Below are 12197 nucleotides of genomic sequence, written 5' to 3' on the forward strand. Positions count from 1 at the left end.
ATGCTGGACAGACCACCAATCAGCAGTCACCTACGAGCGACGATAACATCATCGAGCATGGTGAAGATGCACCAGAAGTAACGAGGTTCCCAGCAGTATACCCAGATGAGGATGAGCTGATAATTGGTATCAGGCATCAGTATTCCGAGGACCCATTCTTTAAACAAATCTTGGACTCACCAACAGAATACCAGAACTTCCATGTGAACGAAGGTCTCATCCATCTGAACCTGAAGGACAAGACATTATTATGCATACCAGACGTAAAGATTAAGGGACGCACGGTTCGAGAAACGGTGATCTCCCAAGCACACTCGCTGCTAGCACATCTGGGAGCCTCGAAGACGTTGACTTACTTGCGGGACCATGTCTGGTGGAAGACAATGGTGAACGACGTCAACGCGTACTGCGCTTCCTGCATGACCTGCAAAAGGAGCAAACTGTCAAATCAAAAGCCGTTCGGATTACTGAACCCCTTACCGGTACCATCCAGGCCTTGGGAATCCATTGGGATGGACTTCATAGGTCCCCTCCCCATGTCTAAGAACCAGGACGGTGAATACGACGCGATAACAGTGATTATCGAACTACTCACTGGAATGGTACACTTGGTACCCAGCAGAGTCAACTACACTGCGAAGGATGTCACAGAGCTGGTGTTCGCCGAAGTATACAAACACCATGGGCTACCAAGGGCAATCATCAGTGACCGGGATGTGCTGTTCACCAGCACCTTTTGGACTCACATGAACGAGCTGCTGGGCATCAACCAGTGCATGTCGAGCATGTACCACCCTGAGTCCGACGGATCCACAGAGCGTGTTAATCGGACCATCGGTCAGATGGTCAGAGCCATCATATCACCCACCCAGATGGACTGGGTGACAAAGCTACCGGCTATAGAATTCGCCATTAATACCTCAAGCTCCGAGTCAACTAAGGAATCACCTTTCCTGTTGAACATGGGCCGAATACCCCGCACGATGGTCTGGAACAACCCATCAAAAGACGAGTATCCAAGTGTGCGCGTCTACCTGCAGAAGATGAAGAGCGCGACAATGAAGGCGCATGACTCCATCATAGAAGCGCGTGTGAAACAAACCTGGAACGCGAACCGACAGCGTCAGTTGTGTCCGTTTAAGGAAGGTGATATTGCTTACGTGTCAACAAGGAACATGTCACTTCCAAAGGGAGTGGCACGCAAGTTCTCCCCCAAGTATATTGGGCCATATAAACTGACCCGCGACTATGGTAACAATTCCTTCATGCTTGACTTACCAAGCAGGTTGCGTCAACGAGGAATCCACTCAGTTTTCCACGCATCGTTGCTATGGATTCATGTGCCCAACGATGATTGATTGTTCCCTGGTCGAACGGACTCCCAGTTATTCAATTTCGGAGACTTACCTGAACGTGAGTGGTCAGTGGACAAGATTATCTCCCACTCCGGCACCCACGAAGGTGCACTATTTGAGGTTAGATGGCGGGCTGGGGACGTCACTTGGCTACCATATGAGCAAGTGTCCCACCTGGCCGCTCTGACTGAATACTTAGACCTCGTTGGAGTACGCGAGATTCGGGACTTGATGGACGGCAACGGGACACCCCCTCGCGACGATCCGCGATCATATTTGGGGTACGTCTTGCTAGAAGACCAGGCCAACTTAAATACAGGGTCAGCCTCCCCAATCCAAACCAACCACCTTGAACCCCACTTTGACCCATCTCCATCCAACACCAACCACACCCATCTATCCTGGTTTGAGGACGGTGAAATCAGCTTATTCGCTATGTCCCACACCCCCGATGAGTCCCATCTACTCTTCTTCTCGGCCCATGGCCGAGACGTTCTCGTTGGCAACCCCGAAAACAAGGACGACTCTCACCTTGTGACGCGCGATCAGCTCAAGCTCTTCGTCGCGTATTCCCATGCTCTACGCAACAAACCTCCCCACGCTCGACCCCCTAGCCCCCTAGGCTACGAATTCTTCGCCCACACTTTTAATAGCGAAGGGCTGCCTTCAACCGCGTCGTACATCGACGAGTCTGGCACGGTGGTGAGCACCGGGTCTGCGATTGAGATCACGGACGTTATCAGCGACGAAGAAGATAGTGAGATCACCGTGTCATCCGCCCGCATGGCACAGGTAGAGCAGATGGTATGGCACACTGCGCTGAGCGCATCTCACCAACAGGAAAAGATAGAGCAGAGACGCGCCGGTCAGAGGAAGGAGCGCAACTTTGGGCGTAAGCAGACGCAGAAGCTCAACAAAAGGGGACTAGGGAAGATTCGAAAAGAAACCGACCTGCCCACTACATATCTGGTGGCAGGTTCTTCCTCCGCAGCGCCCCCCGAGGAGGTTATGACCGAGATGGACTAACGTCCATGGGCAGAAGAAGGCGAGGGAGATGTAGGTCACCCTGGAGGGGGAGATGTAACAGTCGCTCAGTTGACGCACCGTCACTAACTTCCTCTCACCCTTGTCTAAAGCGTATTGGACTCATTTATTCCTATAGCTACAGCTACTCTACTATATGCTTGGCCGACGTACTTACTACCCGTTTCTACCCCCACTGTCTTGCTTCACCGTTATCTCCCGAGCCTCAGTAGTATAAAACCAGAGTCAATTCATAGTCGTACAGTAGTGTTTTCTGGACCCAAATATCAGACTTTTATCCTGTTATTTCCTGAGAGCATTCTTCTCTTGTGCCATTGACTTCGAGCTTCGCGAGCTAAATAGTCACTGTCACAGTTGGTGTCTTGGATCTATGCTAAACATGATAAAATAGTAATATCATAGTCTTTAAGTTATTTGATAGCCAATCTGAAAGGTTGCTCTACATGACTCAAGATCTCTTAATCACTATATTCTAATTGGGTAGGCTGCTAATGCTATCAAGGTGACTAAATTGACTATTTCCATCATCTCTATAACTATTTCCACTCAAACAGTCGATCAGACTCTTAAGACAACCTATCTTACAGCTGGAATCAAGAAAAAAATAGTCTTCTGTCTCTAACCTATAGAAAGAAAAGACAAGATGCTGCTTTGAAGTACAAATACTAGACTACTGATAGCTGAAAGAGTTTTATCTAATTAGATGAGGCTAAACTCAACAGGATGAGATCATATGGCTAGAAATTTATATTAAAATTGATAGGAGAACCATTAATCTTGTCTTTTCTTTCTATAGGTTGGAGACAGAAGAATCTTTTTTTCTTGATTCTAGCTTTAAGATGGGCTGTCTTGAGAGTCTGATTGACTATTTGAGTGGAAATGATGAATGAACAACAAGCTGCTGAAATATTAGCTAATCTATGGGACATTCAGAATAATACAGACAAGCATTGGTGGGCTGTCAGAATTCAAGAAGCTCAGGCAGCAGAAGCAGAGCAAAGACAAGCTGCAAAAACGGAAGCCCAAAGACAGCAAGCCCTCCTTGCAGAACAAGAAGCTGCCATCTCTGGAGAACGAAAAAAGAACAAATCCAAATACACACCAATCTGCAATATAGACATCCCTTCCAACTCAATAATCCTCCCATGCCAATACACCGTCTGGAAAATGAAATCAAGAGATTACTGTGAACTGTTCTACTTCACTAACAGCAGTCTAGAAGAAGCATCCCATACCATGTTCACGGCTGATGAAGACACGCTCGTTATGCTTCCCACATCTGATGGGTTACACAAATGGATACCTGCAGACGCTGCTCAAGACCCCAAAGCTCATATAGTGAAAGACGAGAATCTAATCTGGGAGCAATTCAATGAAGCAGCCCCTCACATGGTAACTTTAATGAAAGACAATGATTGGCCAGATGATAGGATAGACATGCATATTGCATTTTGGTCAGCATTGAAGACCCATCGCTGGCATCATGACTGTGACGTTCACAAGCAATGAGCTTTGCTACTTTACCAAGCTCAACAACAGCGAAGGTGGCATCTTGCCATAGGCAGCTCTAACAGCTGGAGTCTAGCCAAGATCAATCAAGATCCCCTAGATGAAGCCCGTGGAACAATCTTCAATCAATTCAGAATGCACCAAATCTCTCTCCAGGTATGTTAAACAACCTTTCTTTGATGACACACATCGCACCTACAGATCACTCCCCCCCAGCACTCGCATGTCATGTCCATTACTCCATAAGCAGAAACCAGCAACAGCATACTCGCTCCTTTAGCTCTCAGAAATGCTCTCCCCCAACCTCACCAGACTCCAGATATAGCAAGAAGCCTAGGATGTTTTGTGACCCCAGCTCGCCACTTCCATGTTGCGCCATATGCCTTGGATGTAACACCCACCGTGTTATTGAATGTTCTGCCACACTCATGTGGGATGGAAAACATGATACCAGAAAAACGCTCCTTGGTCCCACACCAATTGGCACCCCGACCAGGACCCCAAAAAAATCCTAGTCAACACAGCGCCTAAAGGCGCTGCTGCCACCCAACGGCATCAAAACCCAACTCACTCTCAAACAAAGAATTCCAAATCTATCTAGAACCTTGTCTCTTGATACTGAATCAGAACAAAAAAGATGGTAATAGGGAAAACACGTAGCATGAGCTTCGGCTCCAAATCACCAGTCTCTCAAAACCCCTCCCCAACAATGCCAGGTGGACCCTCTGCAAAAAGAATAATGAGATCTACAAATGTAATATTGACCCCAACAGAAATTGAAGCACAACCCAGCACTGTCACAGATGCTGCCAGTGCACACCTATACCTCAAAAAAAAGAGCCTATGCCATGCGACCAAACCATACACTATTACTCACTTAATTTTGGTCCTTTTACAGATCACGCAAATATCCGGTTCCATTCCTCTACCAGTACTAACAGCCATTAGATCAGTTGTATTCCTCCTCAAACAACATGTAATAGACGAAATATCAATGGCAGCAGCTCAACAAATTGCCCAGACAGTAGCCAGACAAGTCTCGGACTCGGTTACCACAAAACTGGTTGACCACATCGTTGCCACAATAGCCCCGCAAGTGGCTCATTTACTGACGGCCTCCGAAAAACTAGAAAACTTGATTGAAAAAACTGAAAACCCCAAAACCCTAATAAATGAAGTAGACCAGGATACAGACACTAACCCAGTAACCCCCAAAATCATAGATCATATCACAACTGCCATGGCCCCACAGCTAGAACGACTATCCTCCACCTCAAGTTCGCTATCCAAATCCCTAGAAGAAGCCACCAAGATATACTGGAAATTAGACGAACAAGTAGACCTAGACCACGACATTAATGCGGCAGCGGAGCGCATCACTAACACAACAGACACCATTTGCAGTGCTATCAAAGATTGCCACAACTCCATCAACCTCCTCTCCGCCTCCCTCAAATTGACACAGGAATCCATCAACACAACTATCGACCCAACTGGCCACCTCCCCACCTGCCACATCAAAACCGCCATTATTTAGAGAGGTAACCTCGACCCATGCCCCAAACCAGACTATGCGACTACAACACAACTCACGAGGTGGGCCCCCAAATATTCAAGTATTCACTCGCCAAGTCACACCGCACACAAAGTCAATCAGCAAAACCCAGAACCAAATCCAATTGATAGACAAAGCCTTGGCCAGATCCGCTATATGCGCCAGACAGATCCTCCTAGACCCAACACCTGGCAACATGGTCTTTCCTCCCGTCATCAACCATGAGGATGCCCTAAAAAGAATTCAGACTGCCATCCACTCGGCACTTGCCCCAGGCAGCTACAAGGGCACCATCAAAGCCCTGCTATAAATGCACAACGGGGGATTAATAGTAGAATTGGACAGTGAAGAGATGGTGAACAAACTAAAGGAAAACTCTACCCAAAAGAGATTCCTTCAAGGTCTCGACTTCTCAGTCACTCTTAAAGACAGAACCTATACTTTAATAGTGCAATATGTCCCCGTCAACCTACTCATTGAACGTCCAGGGCTCCTCCAACTGGTAGAAGGCAAGAACCACCTAGACGACAACTCACTAGTCTCCATGCGATGGATCAAACCACCACACAAACACTCGCCCACTCAAATGATGGCCTTCGCAATACTCCAAGTCAACAACGCGACAACTGCCAACAAACTGATTAAAAGCGGGTTATACATTGACCAACAACTGATCCGAGTCAAAAAGGACCAGAAGGAGCCCACCCAATGCGCAAAATGCCAACGTTATGGTCATATTGCCTACAACTGTAGTGCAAACAGGGATGTATGCGGTACATGCGCTGACAATCACAGAACAATTGACTGCAATGCCTACAAAACATTCAGATGTGTCAGCTGTCGCAACAACGATCATGCCAGCTGGAGCAGAAATTGCCCAGAATTTGAATGAAGATGCTCCGAACTACGCACCAAATATCCAGAAAACTCTCTACCTTACTTCCCTACAACCAAATCCTGGACCCACACCGCCCTCCCCCCCTAAAGCTACACCCTACAAGAAGACAGTTGAACCTCCACCATCATCATCAAGTAATGCAAAGGAACCCCAGTGCCTCCACCAAACCACCCTATAATCCATCACCAAGTCTGGAATGCAACCCACACCCCCACCCAAGACCCAGGATACCAAGACCCCTTGCATGCTAGCTCCTCACCCACTAACACTAACCCCTACCAACAAATTCGCTTCACTCCCAGCAGACAACCAGACACTGACACCGACATCAACCTCAACCTCAACCTCTGCATCCTCAACCCCGACCCAATCATACACGCCTCTGTGGTTCCTTCCATCATCGCTATTGTCCCCTCCAGCCAAGGAACCCTCCAACCCACCCATAGTCCATGTCTGAACACCCGGACCCAGCACCTGCTCAACTACACATATGGCAACAAAACCTCAACAATTCACATGCCGCACAAGAATCCATCCTCAATGGTCCGACAGCCCAGAAATGGGACATCCTCGCCTTTCAGGAAGCCTGTGAGGATCGCCTCCGCAACACCAAATTCAACAGACAATGGCATACTCTATACCCTATGCAGCACTATACTCACCCTGAACAGAAAACCTGTGCCGTCACACTAGTCAGTACCTCACTGAATACTAACGACTGGAAACAAATATCCTTCCCCTCCTCTGACGTGGTCATCATCCAATTTCCCAGAACCTTCGGCAACTGCACAATATTCAATATTTACAACAACGGCAAAGGACAGCACACAATTCAAGCCATGGACACGTATCTATCAGCCAACATTGCCACAATACACCCTACCATCAGTGATCACATGATCTGGCTTGGGGACTTTAACTGCCATCATCCACTATGGGAAGAAGAACGAAATGAGCACCTGATCGATTACAACGCAGCACAACCTCTCATAGACCTTATCGCAGAATATGGGATGAATCAGCCGCTACCCAAAGGACAGCCCACCCTCCAAGCCTCGAACAGTGGTAATTGGACCCACCCTGACAACGTCTTCTGTACAGACCACTCCACGGAAATATTTAATGAACAAACCCAGCCTTGCGAGGACCCAAAACGGACCATGTACCTATTCTTAGCATCTTAGAACTAACTGTACCCAGGATTACACAGGATCAAACATGTAACTACCGAGGAACAGACTGGGACAAATTCAAGGAAACCCTAACCAAATGTCTAGACACATGACCAGCCCCGGCACCCCTTCGCACAGACGCAGAATTTCAGCTTGCTGTGCAAAACCTGGCAACCATGCTTGAAGAAGTTATCTCAGAAGTAGTTCCCCTATCTAAACCTTGTCCCCACTTCGAAAAGGTGGTGGACACATGAACTCACCATGCTATGTCGACAGGTCAACAAAGCCACCCATACCGCACACAAGATAAGAGCTCTCCCCCTGCACCCATGTCACTGCTAAATTCAAGCGCCTCCGAAATCACTATGCGAAAGAAATTTTCAAAACCAAAAAACAACACTGGGTCAACTGGCTCGAAGGAATCTCAGGTAATGACATTTGGATCGCTAACAAATACATTTCAGCCGAACCGACCAATGGCAGCAAAACTTGAATCCCCACTCTCTCCATCCAACAGGCCGATGGATCCACACTCAAGGCCACCAGCAATGCTGAGAAAAGCATCGAACTAGCTAAATCGTCTTTCCCGCAATGCCCCAACACATCATCTGTCCCAATAGATTATGAATACCCTGACCCCATTGCCCCCATGGTACCAATCATGGCCGATGAGATCAAACACAATATCCAAAAACTCAGTCCCTTCAAAGCCCCTGGACCCGACAGCATATGTAATGTGGTGTTCAAGCAATGCGCAGACCTGCTCACCCCCTTCCTTCTCCCACTCTTTAACACCACCATCGACCTTCGCACCTACTACCAACCCTGGCGTCAATTCATGACAGTAGTACTATGAAAACTAGGCAAGCCAGATTACACAGTAACCAAAGTGTATCGTCCCATTGCCCTCCTCAATACCATGTGTAAACTACCAATGGCAGTCATAGCAGATCAAATGACCTTTTACCTCGAACACCATCAACTTCTACCAGCAACTCACTTTGGAGGCCGCCCAGGCCGATCCACCACCGACTCGCTCCACCTCCTAGAAGAAACAATCAGGAACGCCTGAAGGGTGAAGAAAGTAGCATCAGTACTCTTTCTCAATATCGAAGGAACATTTCCGAACACAGTTATGGACTGCCTACTACACAACATGAAAACCCACTGCCTCCCAAAGGCCATGATCGATTTTACAGAACGACAGACACACCTTCAATTCAATGACTTCAAATCTGATTGGTTCCCGGTAACAAATGGCATTGGCCAAGGCGACCCCCTCTCAATGATATTGTACATTATATATAACACTGATTTAGTAGATGTGGCCAAACACAGCGGCAAACAGGAATCGACTCTCACCTTCGTCGACAACACAGTGTTCATTGCCATCAGCGCATCCTTCCACAAAACACACCGCACCCTTGAATGAATGCTTGAAAGAGAAGGCTGGTGGCTATGACTGGTCAAGAGACCATAATTCAAAATTCGAAAACAAGTAAATTCGCCTTAATTGATTTCTCCAAGAACAGAACAAAGACACGCCCACCCATGATCATCAGAGGAAGTACCATTCACCCGTCTGCCACTCACAAGTTTTTAGGTGTCATTTTAGATCAAGAACTAAGGTGGAAAGCTTACATCGCCTACGCCATCACTAAAGGTACCAAGTATGCACTGCAATTACGACGTCTCTCCTCAACCGCTAATGGGATGCCAATGAAACTAACTCGCCAACTCTATCAAGCAGTCGCCATCCCAAAAATGTTATATGTGGCAGATGTATGGTTTACACCGGCCTATCACACTGATGTTCCTTCACAGGACGCCCTTTTCCACCAAGCCTTGATCGTCAAGACTTGGCTGGTCGCCCTGGAGAAAAGTTCTACTACACTCAGCAGACCTGGACGTGATGCACATGTCGCGGATGACGTATCGTCCGACGGCGAGCTCATCGAGATGAACGAGACCTCCTCGTCCTGTGCCGACAACGAGGAGAGTCTTGCTCCCATTCCTAACTCCACCCGTCCCAGCTCACGCATCGTGCAGCTGCACCTCTTGCACATTCACAAACTCGCGGAGGACATCGCGGACCCATGGACCCATAAGTACATCCCGCAACTTATCCCGTCACTTATCTTCACCTGCACCACCGACGCACTTGAGGAGCCGGACGACAATGGCCTCTTCGACAAACTTACCCCTTCCCCTTTTCGGCCTTCGCCAGTGCAAACTCACGTATGAAACCCTTCCTTTCCATGGCCACTACGACAACTCACCTGTCCAGCGCCTTACTGCGCTCACCAGGTTCCTTACAGGTGCCATGGCCTCTCAATCCATCAGGGAGCTCGGAATAGAGAAGGCGGCCTTCCATACCACTCGGCCGAGTGCTATTTTTCATTATGATACTTCTACTTACAATCTGCACGTTCCCCGAGGCACTTCGCGCCTTCACACCCGTATGTACGAACTCAAAAATATGCGCACCACAGCGCGCAACATCCTTCAGCAAACTCATGCAACTCTGACCCCATTCCAATCGCAGGATTGCTCGCAGGAGCAACTCCTGCTCATCGTTGTCGACGGTGTCCGCTGCATCCCTGCCAGCGTGAACCGTGCCACCTTCTTTCATCAACTTTGTCCCTCCGCTAACCCTCTCTTCTCATACGAAGAAGTCGCATTCTTGCGATTGGCCGCAGGACTTTTCCGTTTCTTCAGGTACTTCATACTCGCGGATGCTATTGACGACCTCTTGCAATGTTCTCTCCCTGACAAGGACATTATTTTTATTTTGTTACAGAACTACCTACTCGACGATCTCCGTGGTACTAACGTCGTTCCCACTACTAGTACTAAGTTTGTCTTGTCTCTCGCTGAAGCTAAGTACAATCGGGACTACGATGCCAAGCGCGTTGGTCCTTACTACTTAGAATAGATACATTTGTTTTTGTTTTTTTACAATGTTTTTGTTTTTTTGTACACATACATACATATGACGTGTTTGAGTTTTTCAAATATTCCGATCGAATCTTGTACTTATATCACACGATCGTTTTCATTTTTAAACTTCTGTTGCTTCTGACGTGTGAAATCAAAGTTCTTGATAGAAGTTTCATTTTTTTTCTAAGTACCTGATGTCAACCCCTATACATGTATGTAATGAATCTAAAATTGATTCATTGAAAGACTAAGAAGCTTGGGACTGTTAGTACGAAATTTTTTACTAAATCTTTGAATATTCTGGTTCAATAACAAGTACCCAAAGTCAATATCCCCTATAAGCCTATTAAAACAACTGTAATACCAAATATTTCAACAAACCAAAGAATTTCAACTGAGTTCAGAACATACTGGGAGCCTCCCTAGCAGTTTTTGGCATTCAAAATTCACAAATAATTCAACGTATCTCTTATCAACATATCCCCTAGTAAAGAACGTGCCACTTAGTCTGACAAGTGTCAGTCAAATATAAATTTGACAAGCACCGGTCCACAAGCCAAAGACCCTTAACAACCTTTGTCAATTTAAATTTGACAAGCCAAGCCCCACAATTGAATTGTAGACAGACGTCAGAATATACACAACCTTCCGTCTAGATTATACCCTTAGCAACAATACATTCAGCAGATATGCACCATTTAGAAACTGATAACCCATACTACGGACTTTATGTACGAGCCGAAAACATCTATACAGATTCCGAAGAAGATAGGGAAGAAACTTGTAAAACAGAATATTCAGAAGAAAAGGATGAAATAGTTATACGAACCGATAGTATTTCAGAACATTTTGAGCCGGGAGATTCAATATGGATAATGACTAATGATGAAGAAGAAAGTGAGGGAATATTCTGGACTCCTCCTAATAATGGTTCAGATTATGAGCAAGATAGCCAGAGCAAAGCAAGCTCATTTACAATGTACAAGAAAGTGGATAAGAAAGTACGACCAGTTCCGGGAGTATTTCCCCAGGAAGCTCAAGTAGTGAGGCAAATTCCAAATGACCCTTTAGAAACACTCGCACCACTATCTCCTAACCCTCCTAATGTAATTCCTACCAAGAAACTTACTGCAGAACGGCTTGAAGCTTTGAATATCAATTCTAAGGGATTCTTACGCCCAGAAGAAGAGAGATTATTTCGACATATTATGTGGCTACACCAGGATGCACTAGCATTTGAAGATACAGATAGAGGTACTTTGAAAGAATCTTACTTTTCACCTTATATTATTCCTACTGTTCCACATATCCCATGGGAATACAAGAATATTCCAATTCCACCAGGGATACGAAGCAAAGTTATAGAAGTACTCAAGCTCAAAATTGATGCAGGAGTCTATGAATCAAGTCAGTCTGCATACCGATCACGATGGTTTTGTGTGGTTAAAAAGAATGGAAAGCTAAGAATAGTCCATGATTTGCAGCCTTTGAATAAAGTTACAATTCGTGATGCTGGATTACCCCCTATTCTTGATGATTTTGTAGAACCCTTTGCAGGAGCGCAATGTTACACGGTGTTTGATTTATTCTGGGGATTTGATGCTAGAAAACTTCACCCAATAAGTAGAGATCTTACTGCATTCCTAACTCCCCTAGGACTACTTCGTATTACTTCACTGCCCACCGGATTCACCAACTCTCCTGCAGAATTTCAGAAATGCATG

General features: G+C 46.3%; 5 protein-coding genes across 5 annotated transcripts; all 5 read left to right on the plus strand.

Annotated features, from left to right (window-relative positions):
• Window positions 1-1790: 1790 nt before the first annotated feature.
• F5147DRAFT_647609 (uncharacterized protein) lies at window positions 1791-2381 on the plus strand (the record flags this gene model as incomplete). The annotated part of the gene is made up of 1 exon (XM_041433215.1): window positions 1791-2381. The coding sequence occupies one exon, from the start codon at window positions 1791-1793 to the stop codon at window positions 2379-2381; it is 591 nt and encodes a 196-aa protein (XP_041299538.1).
• An 894-nt stretch (window positions 2382-3275) lies between these two features.
• On the plus strand, window positions 3276-3803 carry F5147DRAFT_544209 (uncharacterized protein; the record flags this gene model as incomplete). The annotated part of the gene is made up of 1 exon (XM_041430296.1): window positions 3276-3803. A coding segment is annotated over one exon (528 nt), but the record flags the coding sequence as incomplete, so codon positions are not given.
• An 814-nt stretch (window positions 3804-4617) lies between these two features.
• On the plus strand, window positions 4618-5445 carry F5147DRAFT_647611 (uncharacterized protein; the record flags this gene model as incomplete). Its single annotated transcript, XM_041433216.1, has 1 exon — window positions 4618-5445. One exon carries the CDS (start codon window positions 4618-4620, stop codon window positions 5443-5445), a length of 828 nt encoding a protein of 275 aa, XP_041299540.1.
• Window positions 5446-9084: 3639 nt separating this feature from the next.
• Window positions 9085-10468, plus strand: F5147DRAFT_767189 (uncharacterized protein; the record flags this gene model as incomplete). The annotated part of the gene is made up of 2 exons (XM_041440851.1): window positions 9085-9771; window positions 9821-10468. The coding sequence occupies 2 exons, from the start codon at window positions 9085-9087 to the stop codon at window positions 10466-10468; spliced, it is 1335 nt and encodes a 444-aa protein (XP_041299541.1).
• Window positions 10469-11348: 880 nt separating this feature from the next.
• On the plus strand, window positions 11349-11876 carry F5147DRAFT_564263 (uncharacterized protein; the record flags this gene model as incomplete). Its single annotated transcript, XM_041430714.1, has 1 exon — window positions 11349-11876. A coding segment is annotated over one exon (528 nt), but the record flags the coding sequence as incomplete, so codon positions are not given.
• Window positions 11877-12197: the final 321 nt, after the last annotated feature.

The sequence above is a fragment of the Suillus discolor genome, assembly GCF_016758755.1.
Source record: "Suillus discolor strain FC423 chromosome Unknown F5147scaffold_2, whole genome shotgun sequence".
Taxonomy (NCBI): domain Eukaryota; kingdom Fungi; phylum Basidiomycota; class Agaricomycetes; order Boletales; family Suillaceae; genus Suillus; species Suillus discolor.